General features: G+C 35.4%; 1 protein-coding gene across 6 annotated transcripts in view; it reads left to right on the forward strand.

Moving 5' to 3' along the window:
• Positions 1-4764: 4764 nt before the first annotated feature.
• The window catches only part of fubp3 (far upstream element (FUSE) binding protein 3), a 28511-nt gene continuing 19337 nt past the window's right edge, over positions 4765-13938 (forward strand). For all 6 annotated transcript variants that reach the window (XM_082171246.1, XM_082171248.1, XM_082171250.1 and 3 more), the window contains exons 1-2: positions 4765-4924; positions 12858-12966. In XM_082171246.1, coding sequence (XP_082027372.1) covers positions 4826-4924; positions 12858-12966 — 208 coding nt within the window. In that variant the 5' untranslated portion in view covers positions 4765-4825. The remainder of the gene's footprint in view (positions 4925-12857; positions 12967-13938) is intronic.

Below are 13938 nucleotides of genomic sequence, written 5' to 3' on the forward strand. Positions count from 1 at the left end.
ATGCCAAAAATCATTAGGATATTAAGTAAAGATCATGTTCCATGAAGATATTTTGTACATTTCCTACCGGAAATATATAAAACATGTATTTGTGTGAGTGAGTGCAGCACAATCGCCAACATAAATGCACAACTTTAAAGGAGATTTTCTCAATGTTTCGATTTGTTTGCACCCTCAGATTCCAGATTTACAATAGTTGTATCTCGGCCAAATATTGTCCTATCCTAACAAACCACACATCAATCAGATTTCTTCAGCTTTTAGATGATGTATAAACCTCAATTTCAACAAACTGACCCATGTGACTGGTTTTGTGGTCCAGGGTCATAAATATATATTGTCATTCTTTTCTGTATTTCTTCGCACAAACACATTGATTCAATTAAATTCACATTTATGTGTATAGCGCTTATTTCTGGGTTTAATTTCCAATCCATTTTACAGTAGTCAACATCTGAAGTGGACCATACAAAAAAAAAACAGACATTAATCCCAACCCTGCTGGGTCAAAACAACCCAGTGCTGGGTCGCCAAACTGACCAACGCAGTTTCTGTTTAAAAGCTTGTTTCCGCCACAGAATAAAACATTTTAAAAGATAATTGCGACTTTTTATCTCACAATTGCAACTTTATATCTCGCAGTTCTGACTTTATAACTCGCAATTGCAACTTTATATCACGTAATTCTGACTTTATAACTCGCAATTGCAACTTTATATCACGTAATTCTGACTTTATAACTCGCAATTGCAACTTTATATCACGTAATTCTGACTTTATAACTCACAATTGCAACTTTATAGCACATAATTGTGACTTTGTAACACGCAATTGCAACTTTATATCACGTAATTCTGACTTTATAACTCGCAATTGCAATTTTATATCACATTCTGACTTTATAACTCGCAATTGCAACTTTATATCACGTAATTCTGACTTTATAACTCGCAATTGCAACTTTATATCACGTAATTCTGACTTTATATCACTCAATTGCAACTTTATATCACATTCTGACTTTGTAACACGCAATTGCAACTTTATATCACATTCTGACTTTATAACTCGCAATTGCAACTTTATAGCACATAATTCTGACTTTATAACACGCAATTGCAACTTTATATCACGTAATTCTGACTTTATAACTCGCAATTGCAACTTTATAGCACATAATTGTGACTTTGTAACACGCAATTGCAACTTTATATCACGTAATTCTGACTTTATAACTCGCAATTGCAATTTTATATCACATTCTGACTTTATAACTCGCAATTGCAACTTTATATCACGTAATTCTGACTTTATAACTCGCAATTGCAACTTTATATCACGTAATTCTGACTTTATATCACTCAATTGCAACTTTATATCACATTCTGACTTTGTAACACGCAATTGCAACTTTATATCACATTCTGACTTTATAACTCGCAATTGCAACTTTATAGCACATAATTCTGACTTTATAACACGCAATTGCAACTTTATAGCACATAATTCTGACTTTATAACACGCAATTGCAACTTTATATCACGTAATTCTGACTTTATAACACGCAATTGCAACTTTATATCACATAATTCTGACTTTGTAACACGCAATTGCAACTTTATAGCACATAATTCTGACTTTGTAACACGCAATTGCAACTTTATATCACATTCTGACTTTGTAACACGCAATTGCAACTTTATAGCACATAATTCTGACTTTGTAACACGCAATTGCAACTTTATATCACATTCTGACTTTGTAACACGCAATTGCAACTTTATAGCACATAATTCTGACTTTATAACACGCAATTGCAACTTTATATCACGTAATTCTGACTTTATAACACGCAATTGCAACTTTATATCACATAATTCTGACTTTGTAACACGCAATTGCAACTTTATAGCACATAATTCTGACTTTGTAACACGCAATTGCAACTTTATATCACATTCTGACTTTGTAACACGCAATTGCAACTTTATAGCACATAATTCTGACTTTGTAACATGCAATTGCAACTTTATATCACATTCTGACTTTGTAACACGCAATTGCAACTTTATAGCACATAATTCTGACTTTGTAACACGCAATTGCAATTTTATATCACATTCTGACTTTATAACTCGCAATTGCAACTTTATATCTTGCAATTCTGACTTTTTTTCCTCAATTGTGTTTTATATCTGACTTTATAACACAATTCTGAGATAAAAAGTCAGAATTATGAGATAAAAAGTCGCAATTACCTTTTTCTGTGGCGGAAACAAGCTTCCATATAAAACAAGTGACAAAAATCGTATAAAAAAGACAAAAAGTCATCAAAGGAGTATTTCAACTTTTAAGTTATACGAAATTCAATTAGACAAAACTTGAAAAAAATGAGTTGATATGACTTGTACAGCCAATTTGATTGTACTTAAAGAAATGTAAGGCAGCAACTGAACTTATGGAGACACGTAATATTCAGCAATACTAGGCCTACTGATCTGCTGTACTGACGCATCTCTGTTCTCTGTGGAACAGCTTTATAGATGAATAGAACTAATTTAATAATTGATGAACTTTTCACAGTTATTATTTCTGATCTGAGATTTCACACTTACACTCACGCCTGTCACTCATTCAGCCGACGAAACCGATTTGCATAAGCAGGTCTAAAATTGATGGCAATTTTGCAGTTGTGACGCCCACAGTTCCTGCCAGATGTTCTCAGATGTTCCCACATGTGCTGAAGGAGTTCATCATAATCATAAACGTGATTCACACGCCAGTGCTGGACCAAAGCAAATGTTTGCTAACGAATTGTGAATATATGACACCTTTCCTCGTAGTTTTTCATTGATTCACCTATTAACTGATCAATTAATAATAATTTACCCAGTAAAATAAAGATTTCATGATACGATGTAATATGGCTTTGTCATTTTTTTAATTAATTTTTTACCTTGTATTAGTTAAAGTTAAGGTGGATCACAGTAATCAAGTTTAGTTATTAGCACTAATATGAAAATCATATTTCATCAAATTTTAATTGACTAAATGCATGTGATGTCTGGACAAGAAACAATTTTTTGAATTTGAAATATATTATTAAAAAATTATATATATATATATATATACACACACATTATATATTTAAAAGTTTTATGTTATATATATATAGCCTACATACACACACACACACACACATATATATATATATACACACAAACACATATAATATATGTAAAAATTGTATTATATATATACAGACCCTTTCCAAAAAATTTGAATATCATGGAAAAGTTTATTTATTTCCATAATTCCATTCAAAACGTTAAACTTCCATAGATTATAGATTCAGGGCCCACAACTTAAACGATTTCAAGTATTTAGTTGTTTATTTGTACATAATGTGGGCGTCCAGCTCATAAAACCCACGAAAACAGGATTTTAAAAAATTAGAATATTACATGAAATCACACAGTAATTACACAGTGATACCATGGTCATTGAAGCAGGTTTGGGTTATTTTGGCAGTGTGGGCAGGTGCAAATCCTGCTGGGAAATGAAGGAAGCATCTCCATAAAGCTTGTCTGCTGAAGGAAGCATGAAGTGCTCTGGAAATGTCCTGGTAGACGGCTGCGTTGAGTGGACAGCACAGTGGACCAACACCAGCCGATGACATGGCTCCCCAAACCAACACAGACTGTGGAAACTTCACACTGGACTTCAAGCATCTTGGATTGTGTGCCTCTCCATTCTTTCTCCAGACTCTGGGACCTTGGTTTCCAAATGAGATGCAAAATTTGCTCTCATCAGAAAAGAGGACTTTGGTCCACTGTGCTTTATTAAATCCAGAGTCAACGCAGCCGTCTACCAGGACATTTCCAGAGCACTTCATGCTTCCTTCATCTTCCAGCAGGATTTGCACCTGCCCACACTGCCAAAATAACCAAAACCTGCTTCAATGACCATGGTATCACTGTGTAATTACTGTGTGATTTCATGTAATATTCTAATTTTTTGAATTCCTGTTTTCGTGGGTTTTATGAGCTGGAAGCCCAAATTATGTACAAATAAACAACTAAATACTTGAAATCGTTTAAGTTGTGGGCCCTGAATCTATAATCTATGGAAGTTTAACGTTTTGAATGGAATTATGGAAATAAATAAACTTTTCCATGATATTCTAATTTTTTGGAAAGGGTCTGTATATATATATATATACACACACACACACACACATATATACACAAACATATTATATATTTAACATTTTATGTTATATATGCATACATATATTAGCCTATATTTTATATATTATAATATATATTCTAAAGAAAATTGTTATATACAGTATACACACACACACATATATATATACACACAAACATGTATAAAAAATGTATGTTACACACACATAACATATATATTTACAAATTGTTATTTTATATATATATATATATACATTGGCTACAATAATTCAAAGGGCTTCACATGAAAATTATTAAAAAATAGCAGTCACAAAATGTTGCACAAAATTAGAAATAAAAACTTAGTAGATTAATAAATTAATTGAAATGAAGTGAAGATGTACAGTAAATAAAAGACTTGCTAACGACTAAATGATCAAGTGTGATCAGGTTAAGTAAGAAAAAAAAGCAATAAAATGAACTCTTTCAGTGCTGTTAGAACCACGTGTGTGAAGTCTCGCAGAGTCTCGTCTCCCTCTCAAGTCTCGCGTTGTTCCGTCGAGCTGTTTCCTGTTCCGGGGTCGGTCGTGTACGCCGTGTGTGTGTTTATGCGCTTGTGTGTGTGAGTGTGTGTGTGATGATGATGATGGCGGAGCTGGTGCAGGGACAGGCCTCGGTGGCTCAGGCCGGGATGAAGGCTGACGGATTCACGGACCCGTTTCACCGTGCGCGACAGGTACACACGCCAGCATGTGTGTGTAGACGACCGCACGCGTCTGTGTGTGTTTGTGTGTGTTTAATGAGTGCGCGTATGGCGTGAGTGTGTGTGTGTGTAGCCTGTTAGCTGCTAGTGCTGGATGAGCTTTTAAACTCCAGCACACACACACACACGCACACACACACACACACTCACTCACACAGATTAAGGCCACAACTCAACAACTATAAAACACAATTTACACGCGGAAGAATCAAACACAACTAAACGCTGCCAACATTGACAACAACTTTATTGCGATCGACTCGATCAGAAACTACAGAAACACCAGGAACAAAAACTGCTGCAACCTGTTGTCATGCACACGTTTTACAACTTACTTCGACTCAGGCGAACACACGCGCGACACACTCCGACACGACACACTCCTCGCGTTGCGCTAACCGACGGAAAGTGCGCAGTGTGAAGTTTGTTGTGCACGTTGACACTTGTGCTAAGCGCGCGCACACACACACACACTCACACACACTCGTGTAGTGAATCCACACCGATGATCATGTGCTCCGGACAGTTTTAGGACTCGAGAAAAACTTCAACTGTCACAGTGTGTGTTTCACATCGTAAGGGTTTGTGTCCTTCAGGGCAGCGTGGCCTTGTGCTTCTGCTCTCAATCATCAAAACCCTCATTTTACCTTCACATGTAGCTGTGCATGTAGCATATCTGCTCATATTAGCACTTTTAATAATCATAATCCTCATTTTACCTTCATATGTAGCTGTGCATGTGGTATATCTGCTCATATTAGCACTTTTAATAATCATAATCCTCATTTTACCTTCACATGTATTAGTGCATGTAGCATATCTGCTCATATTAGCACTTTTAATAATCATAATCCTCATTTTACCTTCACATGTAGCTGTGCATGTGGTATATCTGCTCATATTAGCACTTTTAATAATCATAATCCTCATTTTACCTTCACATGTAGCTGTGCATGTGGTATATCTGCTCATATTAGCACTTTTAATAATCATAATCCTCATTTTACCTTCACATGTAGCTGTGCATGTGGTATATCTGCTCATATTAGCACTTTTAATAATCATAATCCTCATTTTACCTTCACATGTATTAGTGCATGCTGTATATCTGCTCATATGAGCACTTTTAATAATCATAATCCTCATTTTACCTTCACATGTATTAGTGCATGTTGTATATCTGCTCATATTAGCACTTTTAATAATCATAATCCTCATTTTACCTTCACATGTAGCTGTGCATGCTGTATATCTGCTCATATTAGCACTTTTAATAATCATAATCTTCATTCAACCATTACATGTAGCTGTGCATGTTGTATATCTGCTCATATTAGCACTTTTAATAATCATAATCCTCATTTTACCATTACATGTAGTTTTGCATGTTGTATATCTGCTCATATTAGCACTTTTAATAATCATAATCTTCATTCAACCATTACATGTAGCTGTGCATGTTGTATATCTGCTCATATTAGCACTTTTAATAATCATAATCCTCATTTTACCATTACATGTAGTTTTGCATGCTGTATATCTGCTCATATTAGCACTTTTAATAATCATAATCCTCATTTTACCATTACATGTAGTTTTGCATGTTGTATATCTGCTCATATTAGCACTTTTAATAATCATAATCCTCATTTTACCTTCACATGTAGCTGTGCATGTGGTATATCTGCTCATATTAGCACTTTTAATAATCATAATCCTCATTTTACCTTCACATGTAGCTGTGCATGTGGTATATCTGCTCATATTAGCACTTTTAATAATCATAATCCTCATTTTACCTTCACATGTATTAGTGCATGCTGTATATCTGCTCATATGAGCACTTTTAATAATCATAATCCTCATTTTACCTTCACATGTATTAGTGCATGTTGTATATCTGCTCATATTAGCACTTTTAATAATCATAATCCTCATTTTACCTTCACATGTAGCTGTGCATGCTGTATATCTGCTCATATTAGCACTTTTAATAATCATAATCTTCATTCAACCATTACATGTAGCTGTGCATGTTGTATATCTGCTCATATGGACACTTTTGATAATCATAATCTTAATTTTACCATTAGTATTGTATGTTGTATATCTGTTCATATTAGCACTTTTAATAATCATAATCCTCATTTTACTATTACATGTAGTTTTGCATGTTGTATATCTGCTCATATTAGCACTTTTAATAATCATAATCCTCATTTTACCATTACATGTAGTTTTGCATGTTGTATATCTGCTCATATGGACACTTTTAATAATCATAATCTTAATTTTACCATTAGTATTGTATGTTGTATATCTGCTCATATTAGCACTTTTATGATCATAATCTTCATTTGACCATCACACATAGCATTGCATGTAGTATATCTGCTCATATGGTAGTTATAGTAGAGGTAACTCTTCCCAGTAGTGGTGTATCCTCCAGTGGGTCTGTATGTGAGGATTGCTGTACCGTGAGCCGCTGCAGCTGTCGTGACGCGTGTCAGTCAGAGAGAGAGAGAGAGAGAGAGAGACGCGTGAGCTGTGAACATGAGCCTCTCGGAGACCACTCACTCATGCATGTGCCGCGTTTGCATAACATGAAAAACCAGTCGAGAGCCCATACGCTGCATGAATATTCCATTATTTCTGCTTATTTGTGACATGCACGCACACCTGAAAGCGAGTGACTGTTTCCCTAAGCCGGGTTGGAGCTGTGAGTGCCGTTCAGGAGAGTTGTAGTCTCTGAATGCTTGCATGACTTCATTGGAAAGTCTCCAGAGTGCCGGTGCTTGTGAGGCGGCGCCTGACGGATCAATACTCTGTCAAAGCCTGTCAGCTTGAGGAGAGACTGTTCACTTTAATATCTGTGGAAGTTCTGCGTTTAAAGGCCCCCTGAAATCAAAATGTACTCTTTTTAGCCATTAGCATGAACATGCTAGGCTTAAGCTGATGAATACGCTTCCAAAACAATGACAAAATTTGCATTTAGGAGATAAAAGCATTTAAAACTTAGTCTCTCACTTCTGATAAAACGGATCAGGGATTTTAATGACATCATCGCTTCTCATCACATCTTCTGTCCAATCAAATGCTCTCTAGAATCTGAAGCTCCGCCCCCTATGCTATAAACGCACCGCAGGAACTGGGAACGATTTTAGCTTTAGAAACTCCTTTTAGAGGAACTCATTTACTCCTCCGTCAGAGTCGGTCTAAACCAGCGCTATAGGAACTGTCCGTGACGGTAGTGTTCTCTGATTGGCCGAACGCACGCAGAACACCAGCGCCTGTTAGCTAAAAAGCTAAACACACAGATTATAGCCTGTATATTTACTCCACAAACTAACTCTACGAACATGTAAAACAGTGATAGATGAAGCTCTTAATCTTTACGCTGAGGAGAAAATCCAACGTGACTCTGAGGAGAACAAGAGAAACATGATTATGTATTTCTGCTCAGCAACACTACATATCAAACACACGCCATACGCTAATAACTCTTCATCACTGTCTACTTTATATGTATAACAGCTCTATCTAATATCGTATTAGACAGATCGCAAGCTAATGAACACGGAGAATGTGAGCGCTGGCGTTCTCAGCGCCGTCAAAATAAACTAAACGCTATTGGCTATTTGAAAAGGAGGAGGAGCCATTCAATATGTCCCGCCTTCTCTTCCTGTTTCAGTGGATATTACATCAACGCATCAAACGCAGCTGCACGTACCAAGGCACTTCAGACTTAAAACTGCGTTTGTTAGTTGCCTCAGTCATAATCAGTCATAATTCACATTCAAATCAGTCATAATTCACATTCAAATCAGTCATAATTCACATTAAAATCAGTCGCCAGGCTTTCAAAGGCAAGCGAGGACGTCGGGACGGTCACGTTTTTAAGTTTCGTTACAAGCTGTTCACACATCGGCAAGTAAAGCATGAAAATGTACATCTTTCATTATTTTAAAGGTTAAAAAGTGTAAAAAAAAAAAAGTTTTGCTTTTTTTTTTGGTAACTGTAATTTTTTCTACTTCTAGTTTTTATAAACTTGTTTTAGTTTATTTTAGTGGATCAAGTTTAACTAAATGGAAATGTTAGGCAATTAGCTCAAATAAAATGTTTCTTTAAATATTTTACTTCAGTTAACGTTTATTTGATTTTGAGAAATTCGAGAGATTTCATAATTTATTTTTATTTGTAATTGTCTTTTTTTTTTACAAATGTTTTTTTTTTTTAAATAAACTGTTTCATTTTTAATTCATTTTAGTGCAACTAAATGAAACATTTTTAGCAATTAGCTCAAATAAAGTTTCTTTTAAAAATATTTTCAGTTAACGTTTATTTGATTGAGTAACAATTTTATTATGGTTTTTGTTTAGTCAACTATAATAACCCCGTTCCTCCTTATTTCTGCCTAATAATATAATGTTTTACCCCTTTCTTTTCTCATCATTGTTCTGTGATGTTGTTCTGTTTCACTGCTGCTTTAATCTTCAGATAGTTGATCATGTAAGAGCAGTTTTTGGCCTCCAGCCGCGTCACATGACCCTGTACACACAGCGGACACCTGTGGCCAGCCGTAAGTTTTCCTCAGAGCGATCCGGACGCCCTGTGCTTTAGCTTTATCAACTCTGGGGGAACATAGACCTGGGCTCACGTCCAGAATCACAGGCCCGTTTCACAGTGGAGAAAACACACCGTTTCTGCTGGTTTACACTGGAGAGACCGGGTTTATCAGCGCGTCACAGTCCACCTCGTGTGTAGCTCGTGTCCTGCGATAGAAACCAGCGCGAGTTTGGGCTTGATGATTGTGAACCTTAAATTAATACGGCATTAAAATATTAGTTATGAAGCAAGAATGATAAAATAGCATGCTTTGTATATGTATATTGCATATGTATTTTATATATACACAGTTTCTGCGGGTCTTAAAAAGTCTTAAATACACAAATTAGGGTTTAAAAAGGTCTTAAATCAGAGCATAAATTCATAAAGTCATGACATTAAATGTTGCATGCATTGCAAAAGTGAACATCTTCCTTAGTATTGAGTATTTAAATCAATATACATTTGCTTGAGATGCAGATGTAAAATGAAGACTTGGACAAAATTAAGTGAGCTTATAATTCCTCTGCCGGATATTTGCTCGTTTTAATCAAACTTTGATCACTTTTTTTTTTTATATATACAAGTTTCACAGAAAACAAGAGTTTTTGCATGTTAAGGAAATGCATGTTGATTTGCATTGCAAAAAAAGACCCACATATTGAGGAAGAACGCCAGTTTCTCGAACTCTGAAGTGTTTCTAATGCATCTCAGTGTGTTTCTCACTACACTTACATGTAGAGAGCATATATTGGGATGCATTACTTAAAATGTTCTTAAAAAGGTCTTAAATTTACCTTCAAAAAACGTAATTTTCAACAACAAAAAAATGCATTTTCATCTTTTTGTGTGCATTGCATTTCTCTGTAATCGTTGCACTCGTCTCTTTACGACCTGATTTATCAGCGTGTCACAGCGCACTTTATCTGTAGTTTGCCCTGCGCTAGAAGCGAGTGCTGGTGTGTGTTTGATTTGTGATGACGTGCATGTGAACATTGCATAATCAGGTCCACCCGTGCCATGCAGTGACAGCTGTCGAGTTTTAAAAACCTTCACGTTTAACTCAATCAAACCAGGTCTAAACGTGTCGATCATCCGTAATCCAAAAGCCGAGTCTCGTTCCTCCGCCCGTGATCGCATGCGTCGTTGCGCTGACTCTGACATGGACGTATCTGCCCTGTTGTTAGGTGTTAGGCTTGTTGCATCATGGGTAATTAACGGGCTCCATTGACCTACATTGAGTTCAGTCCTCGTGCGTGAACGGGCGAGTGCTCAACAAGTGGCCAGTGTTTCGCTCGAGCTCCTCTCGACTGCTGTTTACCGACTCCTGCGTTTCACTGGAGACTTTCCCTTGGGTCGCTTATTTATCCAGGCACTCGCATAGCTGGCATTCCTTCCCAGCATTCCCTAGAAAGAGGGTTTAGCTGGAGGGAAGAGGTGGAGACCGGCCTCTCTCTCTCTCTCTCTCTACCCCACTCAAGTCTTTCTCCTCAAAATGGCCTCTTGCTTTGAGTTTAACAGTGCTTTTCTTGCATGCACCAGTCTAATGCATGAGTGTGTTAACTGGTATTAACGCCCAGATTTCTCTGCTTTTTGTTCTTAATTTTCTGGATGTTTCAGTTTAGTGCAACTCTAACTCTTCAATGCAGCAAAACACTTGCATTTCTGTCATTTTCAGCCATTTATGTCTGAAAGTAGCCTATAAAACCTTGCATTTCAACATATTTCAAAACTTGCTTTTCTCCAGTGAATATCTCCAGTTATTATAACCTGTCGTAAAGCGTTCATGACGTGCAATGGTCAGAAACGCTTTATGAAAGGTTATAAAGCACATTTCATTCATAGTGTTTCGAGTACATGCGGTGTGGTTTGTTGGATGAGTGTATATGACCTCTAGTGCAAACAGTGTGTTAGATTGCGCTCGCATACAAACATCTGTCAATTTTGATTCAGAACATTATGAAGTGTTCATGACGACTGCAACCGCAAAAAAAAAGGCATTGCATTTATAATTTATTGGTATGTTCCTGTTGGTAATGCAGTGGTTTAAAATAAATACTGTAAAATAATATTTATGCTGAAGCAATAATGATAAAATGACATGCTTTTGTTTAAATCATCATGTTTGTATCATTCATATATATATTTCAACTAAAAATTGCAATGCAAAATATATAATTATATAATATATAGCTTTTTGCATACATTTATATTTCATTACTGTACTCCTGTTGGTAATAGTGATTTTTAATAATATTTGTTAAGCAAGAATGATCAAATGACTTATTTTTGTTTAAATCGTCATGTTCATTTGCATCAATCATATATATTTTAAACCAAAAAAATTGTAATGCAATATGCAAACAAACATGACGATAAAATATAAATGCAATTAAAAAAGAATGCAAAAAAGCGACCTTATATTATGATATATATTCAATTCAATTTATTTGTGTAATGCTTTTCATGCTACATATCGTTTCAAAGCAGCTTTACAGAAAATGCATGAGTCCATATTACAATATACAGTGATCTTATATCAGACGGAACTGTCTAAGTTATGCATTTCAGAAATGTACAAATACAAAATCACAGTTAGCGAAAAATCTATTAATTTAAACAATGTAGTAATTTAATGCAGATATAATGAGCTCATTGAAGTAATGAATACTTGTTTGTTTACAAACGATTATGACATTTAGAAAAATGTAGCATTGGTGCATGTTGATTCAGAGTTTAAATAAAAAAAAATATATATAAAAATATAGCTTTTGCTTTTAATTTATTTTTTGAATTGCATATTTCATTGCTATACTTCTGTTAGTAATTTTAATTGAATAATGTTAAATGTTTGTATTTTGCATTTATCAATCACATATATTTAAACAAATTGTAATCCAATTCACAAAAAAAATTTATAATATTATAACACGTATAATAGTTTTTTTGCATTTATTTACTTTTGAATAGCATATTTCATTGCTTTCCTCCTGTTGGTAATACAGTGACTGTAAATTAATGAAAAACTCATGCTTTTGTTTAAATCATCATGTTTGCATTTATCAATCATATATATATATATATATATATTGTAGCAAAAATTGTAATCCAATGCGCACACAAAAATTATAATTAATATATAATATAGCTTTTTTGCATTCATTTATTTTTGAATGCCACTTATATTTCATTGCTTGACTCCAGTTGTAAAATAATGAACTCTTTAACAGATGTGTGTGTGTTTCTCTGATGTCTTGTAGATCGCTAAGATGAGTGTGTGTGTTTCTCTGATGTCTTGTAGATCGCTAAGATGAGTGGAGAGCAGATTCCACATCTGAATAACTCGTCCCCAGTCGTCGACGCTTCGCTCTATGGCTACGGCGGCCAGAAACGCTCTCTGGACGAAGGAGGTAAAAAGCCTTGCAATGCTTGACCAGAATACACTGATCTGAGATCTGAACAGTTTCAGCCGGTCGTGCCGGTGATGATCGGCGGACTGTAATGGGACACACGTAGAATAACTCTGAAATCAATGCAGGACTTTATGAAGCTTTGCCCTTTGACAGTGTTTTTCCGCACGAGGCATTGATCGCTGCTTCTGTTCTTGAACTGCTTGCGAAAGAGGTACAAACAGCGAGTGTGAGGTCTTTCAGGAAGTGAAACCTGTTTCTGTGGGTTGCAGATTTGTGTCGAGCGCTGGAGGCGTTAAAAGCACAACAAACAATAAAAACAATGAGTCGACCGAACGCTCCTGCCATTGAATGCATGAGGCTTAAATACTACACCAAGTGTGTGTTTCATTATTTAAATACTCTTGGCTGTTACTCAACTTTTACTTGGGTAACACTGTTACAGTGTCCTTGTTACATATGTTACATGTACTAACCATAGTAATACCAGTAAACTATGCATAATTACATGCAACTAACCCTCAACCAAACCCTAATCCCACCCTAACCCTATAGTATTGCTTATTATTACTCAGGACTTAAATATATAATTACACTGTAACAACGACACCTTGCAATAAAGTAGCCCTTATATATATAATGCATGGTTACACTTTATTTTAAGGTGTCATTGTTACAGTGTAATTATATATTTAAGTACTGAGTAATATTAAGCAACTACATGTACTTACTATAGGGTTAGGGTAGGATTAGGGTTTGGTTGAGGGTTAGTTGCATGTGATTATGCATAAGTTACTGTTATTACTATGGTTGGTACATGTAACATAATAACAAGGACACTGTAAAATAAAGTGTTACCAAGTGTTTTAATGCACTGAATGATCTCATGAATAATAGTAAGTAACCACAGTTATAATACATTATACATAACCTTTATCTATGCATTGAACGCATCTAAACCCTCTGGTGCTG

The sequence above is a fragment of the Leuciscus leuciscus genome (assembly GCF_965113295.1).
Source record: "Leuciscus leuciscus genome assembly, chromosome: 5".
In the NCBI taxonomy this organism is placed as follows: domain Eukaryota; kingdom Metazoa; phylum Chordata; class Actinopteri; order Cypriniformes; family Leuciscidae; genus Leuciscus; species Leuciscus leuciscus.